This window comes from Natator depressus, chromosome 4, assembly GCF_965152275.1.
Source record: "Natator depressus isolate rNatDep1 chromosome 4, rNatDep2.hap1, whole genome shotgun sequence".
Classification (NCBI taxonomy): Eukaryota; Metazoa; Chordata; order Testudines; family Cheloniidae; genus Natator; species Natator depressus.
In genome coordinates, this window is record NC_134237.1 from 30,748,537 (window position 1) to 30,769,940 (window position 21,404).

Consider the following 21,404-nt stretch of genomic DNA (forward strand, 5'->3'; position numbering starts at 1 on the left):
CTGTATTTAATTACCCTTGTCCAGTCTCTTACGCCGCATGCTGATTGCAGAGGAGTTCCAACATGCCAGAAATTCCATCCAAATTGTAGGTCATGCCTTGGAGACATCAGCATTAGTAAATTCTGTAGAATCTTATAATCCAGTAGTGATATTGTGCATTAGCTTAGCCTATGAAATTAATTTTGTATACATTAAATGTTGCTGGTGATCACCTGCTTTACTTTTAGTCAGAAGCATCTTGGTTACCAAAGAGAGCTCTCCCAAAGCTATCATTGCAGGAACATTGCAGCACTACTGTATCAGCTTCCTGATGCTCAGTTAGTCAGCTGTAGTTGAGGGGGCTTTGTGGTGGACAGCCAGACCGCAGTGGGTGATGATGTTGGGAGGGAATATTGCTCAGCACTGGGCAACAGAGAAGTCAGGTATGAAGAGATGCTGAATTTCTGATTCTAATGTGTTGTTTCACTAAACATACCATCCTGTCCAATGGCCAAACTTCTTCTGTATGTTAAATCATACCTTTAATAAAATATCCCATGTTAATGTATCTATGTGTGTTTGTTTCCAAAACATTAGCACATATCCCTGCATATTTTTGGTGTATAAATTCATAGTATATACACATCTGTTGACTGCTTTTGAAAGTTAATCTACAAAAAGAGTCTTTCAGGAAGTAAATCTTTAACTGAAAAAAAAAAAAAGGGAATCCTAATAAAAATACAAGGGAACTTATATTAAAAAACACTGAAATACACCGTCCATCTTTCATTCTTTAAAATTTTATTTCTATTTAAAAAGAATAGAGTGGACATATATAGAGCCCAAGAATTTACACTCTTTCTTTTATTGATTAGTGATTTTGTAGCTAGGACTTAAGCATTAATTACTGCTAGCACAGTACAGCAACTCCCTTATATAAACTATCTATGAGATGGTTGAGTTTTATCACCAAATCCTGGTTTATTAAAGTCCTTACCCATTAAGGGCTGTATTTTCAAGAAGATGTGGGGCCAGATTCACTGGTATCCACTGGCTGCTTTGTGAAGTACCTAGCTCAACTGGCCAATTACAGTTGCTTTGTGTCACTGAACACATTAGTGAATTTCGCCCATAGTCTGTATATATTTTTTCTTAGGAGGAAGCTAATACTTGTTTTGTTTTTCTCCTTTTGCAGAAAGATATATGAGGAAGAGTAAGTATCATGCCAACTTTTTTGTTGTTTTTTAGAAAAAAGAATCTAAATTATCTCCAGATGTTAAAAATGTTTAAAATTGCACGTATGGAAATGTTCAGAACAAGAGCATCATTTTAGTACCAGGTAATCCTGTGCAGCAACAGAAATTAGATTTCTCCTAGACATTGGTGAAAAAGTCTTTGACTTTTAATTTTTCCTAATCTATCTGGATTTCTAATTACTACTGCACCTGCTTTGCAGTATTTTTCAAAACTGGTTTATGAAGCTACTTAATCTGGTTCCCAATCCTTCCAGAGCCCTTTATTTTATCGTCTCCCTTCAGAACAGATGTATTTCTGTGATTCTAAAGCATGCTTCTCAAATAAACCAACAACAGTGCTGTCCTTTGAAATCCTACACTAGCACAGCAATGACCCAGGTGATAGAGATTTGAGCTCTGGATTCAAAACCCCTCTAGACTCTTCTCAGAATAAAAATTCTTTCTGAGCTAGTGACTGTCTCTCCTGCCTTAAATAAGGCAATAAAGAAGGGTACATTCCTAGACTGTAGTTTTGGAAGACCCACAAGCCCAGGGCCATCAAAATGGGACAATTCTGAAGATATCTTGGGAGAGGAGTGGGAGAAGAAAGTGCTTGAACTGAAAACAAAATTTACAATCCTAGGCAAAAATACTAATTCTGATAGAGAAGAGGTAAAGTTATATTGCTCTGCTAAAATTGCTGTTTTAAAGACCTTATCGGGGTGGGGAAGGAACACTTGAAAGCCAGGAAATTCTAAGTTAAGGCTACAGTTATGAAATAAAAAAAGCAAATAGTTGAAAGTGTGAGTGTGTGTGTTTATAGTGTGAACTGGCCACACTGACTTGCACTGCACTATCATATATTAACATGCACTTATATCCCTCAAAGAATGTCCCGTAGAAACACTAAATTGTGAGTTTCTCACTGAGTTTAAATTGATCAAGGATTCATAAGCAGTTACCTCTGAGTTGCCAAACTGTGCCTGGTGCTTGTGTGGTTGTACTTGTGACAGGTGCAAGGAGCCATTCTCCTGCATAAGGACCAGACATAATCATAGTCCAGGTGCTTAGGAATGCTAAGGAATATTGTAGTATGTGCAGGGAGCACTGCAAATACCTTCTCCTGGGGTGTTACAGTGTCATGCCATCCCTTCCTCAGGACTGTGGTTACCCACTGAGCCCTTACCTTGTAGCAATTTGAAGGAGGTTCTGTGGCCTGCAATGTGCAGGAGATCAGACTAGATGATCCCTTCTGGCCTTAAAGTCTGGGAGCCTATAAAAAGAAGGATTGTCTCAATGGGATCCATTGCTTCTTCTTCCATTCCTGCTCTACACAGCTGGTTTATCCTGATTTAGAAAGTACACTGGTGTTTACCCCAAGCATCTCTGAGGTCACTGGAACAGTGAGGCTACAGATTGCTTTTCACTGTAGTATAACAGGGAAAAACATAATCTTCAGTATTAAAGCATTCTCCACTTCGCCATCAGTTGGATGGGTTACTCCAGCTGGACAATCAAATATAACCGAATTCTGCCCTCACTTATACCTGTACAACCTCACTGAGTTCACTAGTGTTGCATGGGTGTAAGTGACAGCAGAATATGGGCCATAGTGATTTATTTGCCTTGTAGATTTTGTGAAACAGTGAATTTGCACACACAAAAATAATGTTTAAGTAACATTACAAGTTATGACAAACACGCACAGCAATAAAAACTGTCAAACTTAATGTGACCCCAACTCCACCTTAACACATTTTCTGCCAGTGTGTTCCACAAAAGAATTATATATTTCATAAAGAGAGCATGCCAGACTTAAAATTGAATAGTATATTTTTCATAGATTGACACCACGACTATTTAGACGTACGTATCCATGCCCCCACCCCATCCGTGACTTTATTTTGTTGCATGCAATGCGGAGGGTTGTGCAGTGGAACCTGATGCATTTAAGCCAGCTATGTTTACATGACTGCAAAACAACAGCGATGATTTGCAATGAGATTACTGCAGCTACTCATGGCACTAAACTACTTGCTAAATTCATGATAAGACTGGGTGGCTGTAGTGGCATTACAAATGAATTATCAGCTTAATTTTCTGCACAGAAGATGTCACAAGTCATTACACATCTGTTTAAATTGTGTGGCAATGCAGTGTTCTCATTGGCTGCAGTGTATTCTAAAGGGGTGTATTAGAAATAGGACTAATCGAGGGAGAGTAGTTATCATAAAATAATCTTACTGAGTAGAATTAGATGAGTTGAACTTTGTGGCATTTTGTGCCGCAGGGAGTCATCATCTCATAACAAACCTACTATCTTTCAAACCATATTGCTAGACTGTGTCATGCAGATATGTGAACAGAGGGCTGTTTATCACTTGGGCGGCTGTCCAAAGTGCAACTGTATGGAGAGAAGACACTTGAAGATTTCCATTCATGAGGCAGCTTTTAAAAGATTTGCATTCATGGAGCTTTTCAGGGAAAACAATAACAATTTAAGATTATTTTTTATTCCTGCTGCCAGAAGCTAAAAGAAGGGAAAACAGCTTTATATTTGATGCAGAATAGATGGGGAGAAGGAAGAGAAAAGAGAAATGATGAAAAGGTTTGGGGACATCAAGAGGCTTTAAAAAGCATTTACTGTTAAAACGCCTTTTTTCATGCAGGACTTTTTATACTGAGTGCCTGCGTGTGAGAGATGGCTTAAATATGCAGATGCCTCTTTTCCAAAGCATCCAAATCATTACTTAATTAGTCAATAGTGCTCCAGTTGGCAGTTGGCAATATTCAGTGGGTATTCCCTCTACGTTCCCTTTATTTTCCATTAACCCAGTCCCTTCCCATGCTCAAACATTCTGGCTCACCTCTCATTAAATCTCACATAGTTAATCTCATAGAACTTTTTTCCTTCCAGAAATTCTTTCTTTAGGATGTAATGGAAGCACTGCTCTGTGTTTCTGTCATAAAAAGCTACATTACAGCCAGGGATCCTGTCTTCTTCAGACTATTATCAATAGCTCCCTCCCTCCTTTAAAGTGCAGACCTACAAGAAGGTCCCAGCAGTTTATACATGATTGCTACCAACATGGGGTTGTCGCAGTTTCCCAGTCCAGAAATTTCTTTCCTTCTCTTTCCCCTTGGAAACACTGTCATGAGTGAAGAGGCAAACAGGCCCTTTTTACCCATGTGCTGCAGAGGAAGCAAATTACCCCAATATCTTTCCATAAAAGAACCTGCAGAAAGAGGTGGGAGCAGGGCTTTAGAATGTTTGCCACTTGGTGGGATGGCTTGTGTGGGAAAGGAGGGAGTCACAGCATGATAGGAATGGGGTCAAGAGATCCAGATGGCTTGGATAAGCCTGGGGTAAACATCCAAACTGGAGAATCCAGACCAAATTTTGAATCCTTTTCAAATTCGCCCATCACTAGCTGTAATCCACCAATCAGCAACCACAGCTACTAGAATCGACCTTATCACTACTGCAGCAGAAAGCATAACAAAGGACTATGGTTACAGAGGCAAGCTCCGTGGTGTAAGGTACACAATAGTGGGTGTAAATAAGGAACTTTGAACTAATGTCACTTTCACATTGAGGTGCCAAAATGAGGTGTAATATGTCTACTTTAATACTTAAATGTTAGTTATTTTTCCTACTGCATCCCTCTCTCCCAGCTCCTTGGTGTGTAAAGCGTACCATACAGACTCCTTTAGCCTCAGTGGGCCAAATTCAGAGGTTACGTAGAAATTATATGTTAGTGAGTAGATGTGAGTCTAAGAAAGTGTAAGCTGGTATAACTTTCATAATGAGGAAGCCAGAAAAGGTTTTCAATTTACCCCAACCCAGACTCCCCACTGAATGTGTCTCCTGATCTTTCAATTTAAATGGGAATTGCACCTGTGTCACTGAATGTAAAACTAGGCCCCAGTTTTGACATCTTCGGTAATTAAAAACTCAACTGTAGGTTTAAAAAGGTAATAACTTCACTGACTAGATAGGACTATGCATTTTTTCTTCTAAGGGTTGCCATTTTACATGACAGTTCTGTTTGTTTCGTGTAAATAATAGAGGAAAACCGAATTTAATGGACATGGGATCCCTGATGATCAAACCAATACAGCGTGTGATGAAATACCCATTGTTACTGTGCGAGCTTTTGAATTCAACTCCTGCTTCCCACCCTGACCACAAGGCACTGCAAGATGCCTTTGCTGCTGTGAAAGACATTAATGTGAACATCAATGAACTTAAAAGAAGGAAAGATTTAGGTAGGAAACAGAGATGGTATATTTCTTTCTCCTATTAATTGTATTCACAATTGTAGATTTTGGCTGGTGATTATGGGAGATGGTTTCAGCTCCAATTATGTTACCAATTATGATATTGTTTTCTGGCTTTATCTGGGCTACAAAACATGCTGGGTTTTGAGATACATAACTGGTGTATAGACTGCATTGTAGTCTCAAACTTAAAAACAAACATCCAGGTTGGATCACTAGGGATGTAAACTTCAAAAATGTGAAAATGAATATAGTACAGTATTGCATATAATACATTATACTAACGTCAGTGATGCTACTGCTAACACTAATAATAATTAATAAATAATAAAGGTATTTTTAAAGACCTGCCGTATTTAAGCCTTAACTTTACTACCTCTTTCCAGCAGTTTCACACAAGATTACAACAAGGGACATCAAAGTCTCTTGTCTCAAATGGTCTTATATTAGAGTGCAGAGCTGTGTTAGAGCCCAATGAATTTAGATTATTAGTGTTGTGAAATTCTCTCTCTGCAGTGTTGAAGTATAAGAAGAATGATGAAGAAGAATCTCTTAAAGAGAAGTTTTCCAAACTGAATATTCACTCCATTAGCAAGAAATCCAAGAGGGTTACTAGCCATCTGAAAATTCTGACGGGGGGAGAGCCTCAGGTACTTAGTCAGCCATTTGCAAATTTGCATTGAGGACTTCATAATGTCACTTGTTTTACGGTATTTATCATGTAATTTCCCATGTGCCACATCAAAGAAGAAAAGATGCTATGACCCTAGATTGAAAGGAAAACCTCTCAATGTGTCCTCCATCTTTTCTTTTGGATCTAGCCTTTTCTACAAATCTCTGACCTGCAGCACAGAGATACTGGTCAGCAGTTCTCACCAAAATGAATATGGAGGTCAGTGCTCAACAGATGGGTTTGTAGAAGATATTGTAGGTGCGGGATAGCTACAGAGGGCATTTTCTGTGCATTTTATTCAGCATCATTCAGGCCCTAGTACACCAAGACCACCAAACAAGACTTGTATGCTGATTAGTATGGGCAATGAGTTTTCCCCTACAGACTTTCTTTATATACCATAAAGAAGTAAAACATAAAAACCTTTGACTGTCAAAATGAATAGATGACTACACATTTTTTAAAATAAATCTGCTGCAGTGTGTTGAATGCAAAGAATTAAAACACTACTTTATTGTTCCATTGCCCTAATTAAATACTTATTGGTTTACTGGAAAAAAATTTCAGAAGCACCTAAGCCATTTAGGAGGCTAAGTCCCATTGACTTTCACTGAGACTTAGGCTCCTAAGTGACTTAGGTGCCTTTGAAAATGTTATCACAATAATTTAATTAGGGCAATGAAACTATAAAGAAGTGTTTGAATTCTTTGCACTCAAGCCCCATTTTCAAAAGTATCTTGGGTGCTTAGGACATTGTGTCTCAATGAAACTCAATGGGACTTAACCTCCTAAATGAATTAGTTGCTTTTGAACATTTTACCCTGTATACTTTACTATGATTGCTTATACAAGAACATTTGCCCTTTGAAAGGTTACCTGCAGCCTTGTGCCTTTTTTCTGTTTTCTTTCTTTTTGAGGAGACATTTCTCCCTCCCCATCCCCCACCCCCACTTCCCATTTTTTTTTACACTAGAAATTCAGATTTACTTCTGTTTTTCCTAAAAGGCTCCATGGCAGACTGGAGGATTAATAGGATTATGATATCAGAGATAACCATACAGTGAAATCGACTGAGAGGGGAAATTATTTTTATTCAGTCTGTTAGAACTTCCTATTTACTATTTGTTTTTGTTAACACTTTTTGAATTCTAAAAACTTGAGAATCACTTTGGAAAAAAGATGCCTTTGTTAAAGATTCAGCGTTCCCTCTCCTATAATTGGAAGCTGAGAAAACTCATGACGCACATCTCTGAGTCTTTCAATGACTCTGACAGTGAAAGCAGTGAAGACTAGACTTGACAGTTCTCATATTTCTAAGGTAAAAAGCAAGCAGAAAGGAAGAATTTAAAAAAAACCCAGACTTTCTTTATATACCATAAAGAAATAAAATAACCCCTTTAGAGATAATGGGACTGTAACATATACAGGGCTGCACAGTGCTACAGAAATAATAGCAACAAAATTTCTGCACAGGCAGTTGCCCACATCTGCATTAGGGAGCACTGGAGGAAGCATGGCTATGATGTGAAAAGACTTATGTTTTTACTTATCATTTCTTGCCCAAATTGTGTAAACATAAAAAAGGAGGGAGTCTCTGATAAACATAGATGTGCCTACAATTAAATAACTTCATGCTACCTTAATGCGCTGCAAAAATCAGTATCTTTATCATACACATTCCAGTATCCTTGCTGTTTCCTCTCTTTAGACCTGATAATTTTAAGTGGGTTTGGAAGAGTTACTGCAGTACAGTGATCCAGCTTCACAGAGAGGAATTCATGGGCTTTTCTTTAGATTTTTTCTAGCAGATCTCTGTCCACTCATTTCATTAGTTCACTGCTGCCCTAACCATCATGTAAACATCTATTTCAGGTGAAAGACCAGACCTTTAATAAGGAGGAAAAGCTATTTAGAAGTTTAGAAAAGACTGTGAAATTTTGTGTGAAGAATATTTCATTCTCTCTACAACATCTACAGGTGGGTATACCATACACCCACATCAATATGAGCTAAGCACACATAAAACATATATGTGAGCAGTTTAACACACACTTCTCACAGTGTCATGTAATACCAAACCCTAAATGGCCCTGCACACATGTATATGACTCAAAATGCAGCAGAAATGAACAAAGGTGAATTTCACATTTTCTGAGTAAGCCCTAATGGTGTGGAATAATCTGCTAAATTGAACGGTGATAACCTTGTTCCTTGAGAAATGTACAACAAAACTGGATAAAACATGGGATAATATATCATAGGAAACAATCTTACACTGGTAAGGGATGGTCTAGATAACCAAAGAGATGTAAGAAATGAAAAGGCCTACAATTCAGTGAATATTATTGCAGGGTTTGCATGAACAAGTATACTGTACTACAGCAAATTATCAATCTATTTTAATTTTCCCACCTTTTTCCTTTCTAGGATTCCATGCTTCTAGCTGCACAGAATATAACTGAACTACAAGGTATTTTACACAACAAAGATGATGAAGACAATGGCTGTTCAAAAATGCTGAATAACATTGGAAACCCCTGTGAAGGATTTGTAAGTTCATGAAACATGCCAATATCACACAGCTGTCAACATGTATGAGCTGTGGGTCATACATACAAATACAGTGAAGGGAAAAGAGCAGAAAAATGTAGGACTCCATTAAAAATACTGAGAAAAATATAACTTTTCAGTTAAGTTTCTGTAGGAAATAAAATAATTTAAGTTACAAAAATTCCTGTTAGTTTAAGTACAACGTAAGCTGGATCAGGCCTCTGCTTAAACTTGCAGTGTTGCCAATTCACACAATTTTATCATGAGTCTTATGATATCTGGTGTTTACTTAAAGCCCCAGCTCCTGGAATCATATGAATGTGTGGGAATTGCAGCTTTTCTTTACTTTTCTTATGTACATTTCTATCTCTGGTGGTTGCAGAGAAAAAGATGGAAAACGTGAGCTCTAACATTTAAAAAAAAATAAAACAGAAGGCAAATAAAACAGAACCCAGTATACATATAATTTTTAAATCTCATGATTTTTGCGGTCTGACTTGTGATTTTTGAATTCCTGGGATTGGCAATACAGGCTGGAGTACATCTTTCGAGGTAGGGAAAACTTCTGCCTGAACCAGGCTCTCAAGCTAAACTAACACTTTCAAGCCAGGGGCAAATTTTATATCTCCTTACTCTTACCCCTCTAAACTCCAAAAAGCCCTCCAGTTCCCTCCACCTAACTCAAAATGGAGTCCCCGTACTAACAGCATATACACTCAGTGACAGATCACTCCATCCCAACCAATGAAAGGACTACTAGTTATATTTTTTTCCTAAAAGATAAGTTGTTCCATGCCAAAACCAAACCACCAAAACTGGCTCTGTAACGGCAATTCTATTTCCTTTCTAATTCCACCATTTAAAATAATTGCATCATTTAAAAGTATATTTTAAAAAATAAATAAAATGAATATAGTGAAGAAAGGAACACAGGAATCGCCATTCTGGCCCATCACAATGGTCCACTGAGTGCAGTTGGTTTTGCAATAGTGGCTGGTGTGAGATGTTTCAGAAGAAGGCACACGAATCTTCTCAGTGGACAATTATGGCATAACCTGTGCAAAGGGGAAGTTTCTGTCTAACCTCTGTAGGTTAGAAGTTGGGCTCATGACCTGAAGCATGAAGGTGCATATCCCTTCTAAATTTTTTTTATTCTATCTACTATAACTGTGAATGTTTACAATATCCATACAGATCTATTCTCCTTTTAATCCTAGTAGGAGTTTGGCAACAAGGATATCTAGAACAATATGTTCCAGGGATTAATTATGCATTAGGTAAAAGGGTATTTCCTTTTATGAGTTTGAAACTGCTGCCTTTCAGTTTAAATAGCCCCTTGCTTTTATATTGTGAGACTAGGTAAATAGAAGTGCCTGATTTACCTTCTCAATCCCATTCATTATTTTGTATACCTGAATCATGTTCTCTTTTATTCATCTCCTTTGAGAACAGTCCTAGTCTTTTTAATGTCTCCTTATATGGAAGTTTTTCTATGCCTGTAATCATTTTTGTTGCCTGTCTCTGACCCCTTCTATTACTGTTATATCTATTTCTGAGGTAGTCTGACCAGAACTGAATGCAGTATACCAAGCAAGGGCATATCACTGATTTATATGATGGAATTACAATATTTTCAATCCAATTTGTTATACATCCTAACATTTTGTTTGCACTTTTGACCATCATTTCACCAGGAGCACAGATTATCATTGTACTGTTTCATGTTTTTTTCCTGAGTACTTATAGTTGAGAACCCAGCTATGGGGATGAATAGTTTAAATTATTTCTTTCCAGGTGCATTACCTTGCATTTGTCAATACTGAATCATCTCCCTAGCCCTCTTAGTTAAGGCCAAATCAAGAATAGCCTCTCCTTTTCTGTGCTCCAGAACCAACAGTTCCAATAAACAATTGTTTAAGGTGCTAAACAATTGCTTACCTAAGCATTTGTCATGGAAAGCTTTCTCCACAGAACAATTATATATCAAAGGCAGTACCAATGTGAAACTACCACTGTACATCAGTCCTCACTTTGAGGGACCACTCCTGGGGACGATGGACATACAGCCTCTTGCAGCCATGGTTTTTGTTATGCAGGAGCCTTCTTTCTTGTTAGTGCACTGAGTCCAGCAATTCATTTCACAAGACTATCCAGCAGCCTTTAGATGGCAATGAGTTTCAGTCACTAGCAGTCTGTGCTGGATATGAACCAATGACTTATAGGTGAAATGATCTTTAAGCCTGATACTAATCCCTTGAGCCATCCAGACACCCATAGGCATGTTTTTTTTTTTTTTTTGGGGGGGGGGTTATTTAGCCTCCAGCACTGTGAATGTATGACTCACTTTCAGTAAACTAAAGGAAACCTTACAAGAAAGCATACCACATTTTAATCAAATCAAATCTTTCTATCTGTCTGTATAGGCATTTATACTGCATCATCAGGATATTAGAGTTATCCCCAGGAAAGTGGTTGTCCCTTTATTTTATTCAGTGGGAAAGACTGCCGTTTAATTGAAACTGCACTGCCTCTTGCCTCGGATGGTCCTTCGCATCCCAGTTTAAAGGTCCCAGTCCCAATGAAGCTTCACAATATTAATACCCGTGGCTAGCACAGGTGACTGGAGGCAGGAATTCCTGCTTTCTGATCCCAGCTCTAACACTCATCCTTTGTGTGCCCATTTAATTTGTCTGTGTCTCAGTTTCCCCATGAGGATAATAACAACGCCCTGTGCAGTTAGAATTGTTACTCGGCTGTTTGATAGGGGTGCTGTCAGGCTTAATTAGTTACTGTTGGAAAGCAATGGCTACAAATGGGTGAATGCAGTATTATTACTTTTGCTTTGTTTTTAACATTAGAACACAATTGTAAGTGCTACAAATGGGAGAATGAAGTATTATCTGTTGGACTGATTTTTTGCTTTGTTTTCCCCTTCCCAGGTGGATCAATTGGAAAAGCTGGTTTTGACCCCTCTCTCAGCTCTACAAGCCTTGTTTTCAGGCCCCCAGGAGCTTATCCAGAAGCGTTATGACAAGTTGCTGGATTACAATGGCTGCCTTGAAAGGTCAGCAGGAGATGAACTGGATCTGACAAAGAAGGACTATGAGGCTCTCAATGCACAGCTCGTGGAGGAACTTCAGGTGTTCAACAGGACGGCCAAGAAGATTGTGATGAACTGTCTGCATTGCTTCATCACTCTCCTCAGGGACACAATGTCCTCAGCATTTCAGTCATATTCGACCATTGTGGTGCCTGTTCCGGTGAGCAGACTGTCTGTGTGCATGTGTGTGTATGGTATTTGGCCAGAGGTACTTAAAAATCCACATACATCAACCCCCCCACCACTGTCTGTTCTGGTGATCACAGTGGATATTTTTTCACATTTCATGTCCTTGACCCTTGTCTGCTTTGAACTTTTTTTTTTTTTGCCAAGAATGACGCCAGTGGTGTTGTTGCTGCTGCTGTTCCTCTGGAAGTAGCAATGGCAGGAGTCAGCAGTTGCTAGCATTTTAACCCCAGTATTATTTACCGCTGCCCTGAGCAGTGTCAGACAACCCACTAGGAAGAATGCCAGCAGCCACTGGAATCCCTTCTACACGTGTGCTCCCACCACTGCTAATGCTGGTGGAGCTGGGGCGTGTTAGCAATGGTAGGGCAATGCTGTTGTCACAAAAGCCTACTGCAGACACCTCCTTCAGAGTAAGGAACCGCTTTCTTGTTCGGCTACAATATGAGCTACATCAACACTTTTAATATTTTGAGGTGTATTTAGACAGTGCCTACTGAGCTGCATGGAAGTGTATTGGTTTGCATAACATTCTATTCATACACCAGCATTAATCATAACTCTAAGATATGGATCCAACACTCCATCTAAATATAATGACTGACTTGGGGTGAATATCAAACAATGCTACAGTTTTGTTGTATTTCCCCCCCAGCAGAGATGAGTCCTCTCTTTGACTAAGAGAGTCTGAAGGTTGTCCCCACAGTTCCAACCCCCCACACTCTGAAGAAGCCATGTTCTCCTGGCTGACATCTGGACAAGATTCCACCCCACTCCTTAGTAAGCCATAGAGGTTACTGTTGGGTGCTGTACTGCACTCCTTCCAGGGGAGGATCAGGCTATTTCCCACTCCCTGTCAAGCTAGAAGTGAGAATCCATGCAAGGGTTCAGCACAGAGCTTTGCAATTTAAGGGGAAAGTGAGGGCTTTTCCTACATGAGGAATTTTCACCAGTATAACTTGAATTGACTTTTACATTGATATAACAAACCAGTGCAAAAGACAGTGTGGACACACACAGTTCATTACAAGAGTGGCGTATTCCATTTAGCTTAAGTCAATTAGAAAACAGATTTAATTAAACCAAAATAAGCCTTCCACAGCAGTTTAAATACATCAGTATAAATTTACACTTTTAGCTACCCTTGTGCAACTTCCTTCTGTAGACAAGCCCTATATCATTAAAGAGGGCTTTATGTTTTGGGGAAGCTGCTTATACCAGGCATTGTTTTCACTGGGGATTTTCCCATTATCACTTTTGAGTTTTGCTGTTTACATCATGTTTAAAATTAGGCATGGACCTGAGCCAAATCCACAGATCCAACACCACAGTGGCAAGTTAAACTGACATGACCAGTTTAAATCATATTGAGTTAAATAGATACTGGTTTTTAAACTGATTTAAGTTAAACTGATGACACTTCTGTGTATAGACAAGCCCTAAACAGCAAAGATTTTAAGCTCTTTGAGGCTGGGATCATACCTTCTTTTATATCTGCCTGATGCCAAGCTCCTTGTGGGCACTACCAGAAATCAAAATAATAACTCAGATTTCATGAGTCCTAGTGCTTGATCCACTAGATTAGAGCTACTGTTCCTTACCTCCCTATCCTATGTAATGTACATGAGATCTAATCTTCTTGTGTATTTACAGCTGTCTTCCTCAAGTATCTGTGAATTACAAAATCAGGTGATGGAAGAGTTTCACAATCTAAATTTTGTAAAAGAAAACAGCAGTGCTACATTTATTGAGAGAAAACTGAGCTTTGAAAAGAAGAAACCTGCCCCTACCCAGGTGAGTATCATGCCTCTGTCAATGAAAATTTAATGTGTGTCAAACGCATCATCTTTTTATTCTCCTGGGGCCTGGGCATTGATTTGCCACACAGACTCTGTGTCGCCATAATTACACCGACATTAGCCCTACGCCTCTTGTGGAGGTGGAGTTATTATGTTGGAGTAGTAGGGCACTTACATCAGCGGGAGCAAGGCAGTAGTGTGGCGAAGACACTGACATAGTTAGTTCAACATAAAGCATTTAAGCCCAGGCACTAACTCTGTAGTCTAGACCCAGCCTAAGACTAAGCATGCAAGTTATAGTTATTTCACTTGTTAAATATTCTCACACATATATTAATCTTGTGATGTTTATTTTGTTGAAGTTTTGTGAGTGGGTTTGATGGTTTTATATAGCTAGAGCAGGAGCTGAAAAATCTACCATGGAATTCAGATATACCTAGCACACAGAGTACTCCAGAAGCGTACAGAACTGCAGGAGCCCCACTTAATATAATAATAATTAATACCTTGCCTTTTATATAGCAAAGTCATTTCATATAATATCACGGTCCAGGGATTATTGGTCATATGGCTCCTGCCTTGTAATGGGTTATATGACTTCAGTACACGTCTGCCAATTTTTGGGTTACTTCAAAATGCTTTCAGTCATTTTACATGAGAATTGTAAGTGCACTGATACAGAGAGACAAGGTGAGTTAGGTAATACCTCTTTTTGGACCAAATTCAGTTGGTGAAAGAGAGAAGCTTTTGAGCTTACACAGAGTTCTTCTTCAGGTCTGTGATCGCTTTGTGAAAGGGTTCACCCACAGGTTTTTGTCTTTTAATAATTTTTCTGTGTGATTTCATTTGAGAGAGTAGTGACTGTCTCATTTCACTATGGTCTTGAGTGAACTCACAAAGAAAAATGATAAAAGACAAAAACAGTGGGTGAACACTTTTCACACAGTGATCCCTCTGTATCTGACCTGTCCATCTTCATTCTCAAAGGAAACCCGCACAACACCTTCGAAAGATGAGCCTGGAAGCTTAAATTAATAAATTTGCTAGATACTAATAATGATGGACAGAATAAAGACCTTGGATTTATGGTTTACAATCTATAACCCACTTAACCCCCCATCCACCTTTTTTTTCTTTTCCTCCTATGACTTGAAGGGGTGTTAATGAGTCATTTCACCTTGAATGGTCCCTTGAAATATATGGTAACTACTTATACAATCTGTTCCACCTTGTATTTAGCTGTGACACTTTGAGTACATTTCCCAGACCTGAAGAACAGCTATGTGTAAGCTCAAAGCTTATCTCCCTCACCAACAGAAGTTGGTCCAATAAAAGATATTACCCTACCCACCTCGTTTCTCTAATATTCTGGGACCAACACAGCTGCAACAACACTGCATAAGCCAATACCTGACAGTTAACATCCAGTAAGTTTTTTTTTATCCTTCAGTGACTATAGTTTCAGCCATTAGTGGAACAGGTGAACGCACACAAAACTCACAGGTTTGAGGGCACAGTTTAGGAAATTATACTCCTAACTATCCGATAGGCATGTAATTGCATGCTCTGCCTGTTCAAATGTAGATTGCTGCAATCAGATGGGGTGTGCATTAGTTTCTTTTGTACCCAGCTGTTAATCCAGAAGTCTTAAATACACTGCTCCCAATTAATAGTGTGTCTCTTTTTTCCCATTTTTAGCCTGAATCTCCACGTCAGACAGAGATCCAGAGATCCAAGCTATTGTCCACATACAGCACAGAATCACTATATCAAGCTAAGCGCAAATGCAATGCCACACAGGAATTTGATATTGATTTATATGAAGGTGAGCTGGTGGCTGTTGCTGAGCAAAAGGATCCCTTTGGAAGTACAAGCAGGTGGCTTGTTGACACAGGAAGTAAGTCGTTTGCACAAATATCCCAATAACAGCTTTCCTTTGGCTATTGATTTTCTTTTCAGTCTGGGCCCATCTGTTTACCTCAACAGTTTGTAAAAAAAAGGTGACTGAAAAATATTTGAAATAATTTTTCTTTTCTTTTTAATCTGATATCTAGTTCTTAAAGGGTATGTGTATTCCTCCTTCCTGAAGCCCTACAATCCAGCCAAGGTGCAGAAGGATGTAGCAGAAACCAGTTTCTGTGATGATGATTTCGATAATATCAGCCTTTTTGTCTCTTCACGGCCTATCAGTGATAGCAGTGCAAGAAATCTAGGACATAAGAGGAGTGACAGCAGCTCATCTAATAATAGCCTATGTGAAAAACCTGCAATTAATGGGACAGAGACTGATCATGATGTGGATGATCAACATGTAAGCATAATACATGCAGCATATCTATCTATATCTGTTTTTCCTATTCCAAATATAAAAGTTGTGCGCTACTGCTTACAATTTAAAGGGGCAACCTTAGTTTATAAAAGGACTGTTCTAATCTATTAGGATGCCATAGGATTTCACACAACATTCTTACCCTCCAGCTCCTCTGATGTAATGTTCATTGGGTTTTTAATGAACCACACAATGTGTGAAAAGGTAATAAATGTTTAACGGTTAAATTGTGGGATTTATCCATAATCCTGAATTGAAAGAAGAGTGGAGCTGAAACACCCCATGGGGACCCAATGCCTCTAACTGCTCCGGGGCAGTAAAGCCACCTCCCCACCCTTACAAAGAGAGCCGGGTTAATCCCCACTAAAGCAGTTAGTTCTGCCTTCTGCTATTTTCATCTATTTTTAGCAAGAAGGTCATGACGATTCTTTTCTGATAAGGAACCCTATGCCTTTATCTAGAACAGGTTGCTGCAATGTGTGCCTTATAGAACATCTGGTGGTTGAGAGAATTGAAGCGCTCAAGTTAGCAGCTGCTAGATTTAAATGCCTGGGACCTTCCCTAGCTCATTCTTACTTATTTCGTCTGGTTCTTTTTCAGCAGTGACTTAAGGGGATGAATTTCATTTTTCTGGGGATGTACTATGTGCCCCCTTGTGGCCATGGGTGGCACTGCAGGCATTTTGCTCCTGTTAGCCCCCCACTTGTGGACCCCTTAAAAGAACTACACATAGTCTCCATTATGGCTCACAGCACCCTAAACCTAGAGCTAGTTTAATAACAGAAAATGTTCAAGCAATCCTTAGAGTTCCCAAAATAAAGTCCATAACAATAACATAAAAATTCATACTCAGCCATGGTTCTTCTGCCGTACCTATAGCTCTTCCTCTTTCCCAGTCTGCACTACCCAAAGCCACCAGTCCCAGGCTTTCAGGCTGGAGCTCAGCCCTCTAACCCTCGCTTCCTTCTTTTTCACTGTCTCCTTTGTTGTTTTTGGTGCGGCACCCTCATTACCTGGGGCTATGGCCACCACTTTCTTCATTCATTATTGGCCAAGTTTTTTTTTTTTTTTAAATCTATTCACTCTCTAGTATCCTTAAGAAAACACAGCAAGGCCTTTTTTGCACTATTCCATTTCCCTGACATTCTCACTAGTCCCTTTAGGGAAAAAATCTTTGATTTCAAGCCAACTCAATTTTTTATAAAGAAAATTTCTTTGCATAGAATGTTGCCAACAGTGCCAGAGAACATGATCAACAGTTTCTTTGCACTTTACACAGCCTGTCTTTATGTCTTTTTAATAAGTTTAACTTACCATTTAAGGCACAATGACCTGTTAACACTTTAAAAATTACTGCTTCATTCTTTTCTACCATGATTGTGGAGTATAGTACTATCTTTGATTTTTTAGCATACATCATAGAACCTTCATCCTTTTGTTTCCTTAGTCCATAGTTCTTGCCACTCCTTTGCAACCTCCTTCATGACCACATTTTTGAATTCTTGTCTATTTAAGGTTATCTTAATATGTACCTCCTCATTTTTTAGAGCATGTTTTGCTGTTCTGTCAGCCATCTCGTTTCTAGGTATTCTACTATGTACTGGAATCCATGCTATTGTCATGAGCAGTGGGTGGAGCCCCCCTTTGGGGAGCCTAGCCCCTTGCTCCGCCCCTTCTGCCCACGGCCAGAGTCCCGAGACCCCCTGCCAGAGAAGCCCTGAGCACCTCCCCCTCAGCTGGAGGAGCCCCAGGCCGGCGCAGCCTGGAGTGCCCTGCCCCCCACCTGGAGGAGCCCTGGGCTGGCCACAGTGCAGCCCAGAGTGTCTTCCTCCCCTCGGCTGGAGGAGACCCGGGCTGGCCGCAGCCCTAAGCTCCCCCCAGCCCTGAGCCCCGTTTTGAATCAGATCAGTACTGACCTTTTGGAATTCTTTTGCTAAAATGTCTGCTTTTCCTAAATTGGAGACCTCAGTTTCATTGTTTACAATAAGAACAGCTATACATTTACTTTTACTTTGAATTCCATTCATTCGGTGAGTTTGCTTATATTTCTGAAAGATTTGAATCTTTGTCAATTTCGCACAGAAATTTCTCCAACTTTTTTTGTATTTTTTTTTATAATCCTTTGTGCCACCACCTTACACCTTTTATCAGTCTTTACTAATTGTGTGTTTTGTTTGCTTGTATGCCTTATTTTTTTCCTTGATTGCTAATTTGCAATTCTCATTCCACCAAGCAACAGGGTTTCTACACTGGGGGGCCAGATCAGCTGCTGCTGTAATTCTTTTTATTATATCTGCATAGAATTCTCCTAGGTTGCTACTTGTATACTTACTGGAAAAAATATTCATCACATTTAATTTTGAAAAAGTCCCAGTCAACTTTTTGAAAATTCAATCTAGTAACTCTTGTGTTTTTGACATTTCCTGAACCTTGGTACACTTCCCATTTTGTCTTCTTTATAAAATTCCCAGCTGCATTTACTCACTACGTTATTTGTTGTAGTTCCTGGATCCAAAACAGAAACAGAGCTATTCACTGAATTAAATCTAGAAGGTGCTTCTGCATTCAGTAGCACCAGGTTATGCAGATCAATAAGTTGTTTTAAGCGTAGTTTTCTTACTTTCCCATTGCTCATTATGACTATTATAATCTCCACAAATTGGGAGTAGGTTTTCTACATTAATAAATATTTTTTCTAGTTCTAAGATAACTAATTTTTACATGGATTATAAACAAAAATCCATATATAAGTGTTTTTGTTCTGCATGGGAATCTCAGTAGCATTATACTAAAAACTTAGTTTCTGCACACGCTTTTGACATAGCTAAGTCTTTTATAAATATACAGACCCCCTACCCCTTCCTCTGGTGGCCACTTGATTCCTCTAGAGTATATCATATCCTGGTAGATTGAACACAAGTTTACTTATTAGCTATGTTTCTTGCACACATATCACATTAGGCTTTTTTCCCATTTCAAAGCTGGCTTTCTTAAATTCCTCTCCATACATTATTATACTATAAGGATTCCAGCTAAGGATCATTAAAACCTTTAATAAGCTGTATTAGTGCCTTCATTAAAAGTGGGTGAATACCGTCTATGGAGAGATTGCCTATTTTTAGATATTTTTCTGCTGCTTTTGCTATGATTTTAATCCTTTCATTTTTTTCTCCACGTCTGCAAGGTGCAGTTAATTACTTCTTAATGAATGTTATAAACTTCCCTTTATCTATAAGCAATATATCATCTACCATTCCTCTCATACTCTCCTCCCTGCCCAGAGATGTGTTCTGCTGCCCATGTACATCTTTTCTCTTACTTACATATTTTTCTTTTATTTTCTGCAGTGCCTACCTTTTGGCAGCCTCAACATATGATAATTTTTGAATAATTATAATTGTTTGTATTTCCTGAGCTCCTTCTCCTACTGTACATCCTTTATATGCAGCACTGTGCAACTAGGTTCTGTTTTTTCCACCTCATTGTTCCCTTACAAATGGTTGGTGCATGCCTAAATCTCTAACAATCATAGCTCTTCACAAGGGTGGGGAAGGGGAAATATAGAACGATATATACCACAGTTGGATCCTAGAAAGGATCATCCCTCCATTAAGCATTTCAGGTGGTATAATACTCAGACTCCACCTGTGGGGTTGCTATGCAAGAGCCTTACCTGCTGCACCAAGTCAGAGGGAACTGCAGCTAACATCTCGCTGCCAGAGGCTACACCCACTTACTCAGCTGGGTCAAGTGATTGGCAGCAGACTTTTGCCTGGACACCACACGGGCATGAAGCTTCCTGCTGCTGTTCCGCTCTATGGCTGAGCAACTAGTTGTTGGGCTTGCTGCTGAACAGACTCCTGAGTCCAAGTTCCTGCTGCTGGTTCCTCACCCTAATTCCAGTGACTCCAACTTTACCCTTGGTGTCTCATCTCACTCGAATTCTGTCTTAATCCTTGGTGTGGCTATTGATTCTGACCCCAGCATTGACCCCTTTGGCATGTCTCCTGACTCTGGCTTTGATCTATGGTATGACTTTTGAATGTGACCCTGAGGCTGCCCCCTGGCTCTGACCATTAGGTCAGGCTGCCCCATTATGACTGACAAAGTGTTGTGTGTACAGCTGTAAATAAAATGGCTGGTTTTCTCCCACTAAATAGTCATTTAACAAACAATACTTTCTTTGCCTGTTGTCTTTTTTATATCATCCTCAGACGATCCTAGTGGCACTCCATACGTGACCCTCTTGCTTCAGTCAGGAATTTAGCCAGTTGATGAGTAACCTTCATTTTCTCTAAGGTTGCATTTTTAAGAAGTTTTTCAGCTTGCTCCTTATGTGCACATTTTATCAATAGAGCTCCACCCTGCATTCTTTTAGCTTTTTGTACATCACCAACACTTTGTTTTATCCATTCTGCCATTTTGGTTGGGTTAACATCTCCTATTTTCACATCTTCTGTCACTGATTTGACTATTATGAAATGTTGACTTTTATCCTGTTTTTCATTTAATTACTTTTTAAAATCCTGATATATTGTTTTTTTTCCCTTTCTCCTTATCTAAGGCCATTCCTCATCCCCCTACTTCTTCTCCTTCGTAGACCAAGGCAACTTTCTCTCTCCCCACATCCTCCATTGTCAGTTTCAATGTTCAACCTCCTTACAGCTGGGGGCCAGCCGAAGCAGCTTAGGTCATCTTTGTTCTGAGGGAGAAGGTAGCCTATATGCTGCCCCCTCACCAGAAAATTCCTCGTGATACACTGAAAGAGAGGGGAGCCCTAACCCACACTACAGGGCTCCTGACACCAGGCCCTTAAAGGAACAGTGTCCTGGGATTTCCCTCCCATCCAACTCCTAATTCCCTGGGACCACTTCCCTTCTTCTGTTACCAGGCCATTTTCTGGGCCTTCGTTCATTCCAACTCCCTGGAATGGGGTCTTCTGGCCCCCTCTACTCTTACAAGGCCAGAATACCCTGTTACAGCAGATTTTGTTGGGTCTTTTTGTTGAAATTATCAAGTTTATTTCATATTAATTGCCTTTTTTTATATAAAATGTACCCCTTCTGCTGGTTGGTTCTTTTTTCAGACTTTCTATGCTGTTTATGCATTTCAAGCAAGAAGCCATCAGGAACTCAGCCTTCAGGAGTACCAGCGGGTTCGGATACTCCAGTTTTCTGACCTGAGCGGCAATAAAGAATGGTGGTTAGCAGAAGCCAAAGGACAGAAAGGATATGTACCTGCTAATTACCTTGGGAAGATGACATATGCATAG

The 21,404-nt window shown here is 39.4% G+C and overlaps 1 protein-coding gene across 1 annotated transcript in view; it reads left to right on the forward strand.

The window, feature by feature from the left end:
* ARHGEF38 (Rho guanine nucleotide exchange factor 38) overlaps positions 1-21,404 on the forward strand; it is a 49,508-nt gene extending 28,104 nt beyond the window's left edge. The window contains exons 5-14 of the mRNA XM_074949988.1: positions 1,175-1,192; positions 5,284-5,483; positions 6,012-6,145; positions 8,041-8,145; positions 8,596-8,718; positions 11,658-11,978; positions 13,658-13,798; positions 15,502-15,700; positions 15,858-16,114; positions 21,219-21,404. Coding sequence (XP_074806089.1) covers positions 1,175-1,192; positions 5,284-5,483; positions 6,012-6,145; positions 8,041-8,145; positions 8,596-8,718; positions 11,658-11,978; positions 13,658-13,798; positions 15,502-15,700; positions 15,858-16,114; positions 21,219-21,404 — 1,684 coding nt within the window. The remainder of the gene's footprint in view (positions 1-1,174; positions 1,193-5,283; positions 5,484-6,011; positions 6,146-8,040; positions 8,146-8,595; positions 8,719-11,657; positions 11,979-13,657; positions 13,799-15,501; positions 15,701-15,857; positions 16,115-21,218) is intronic.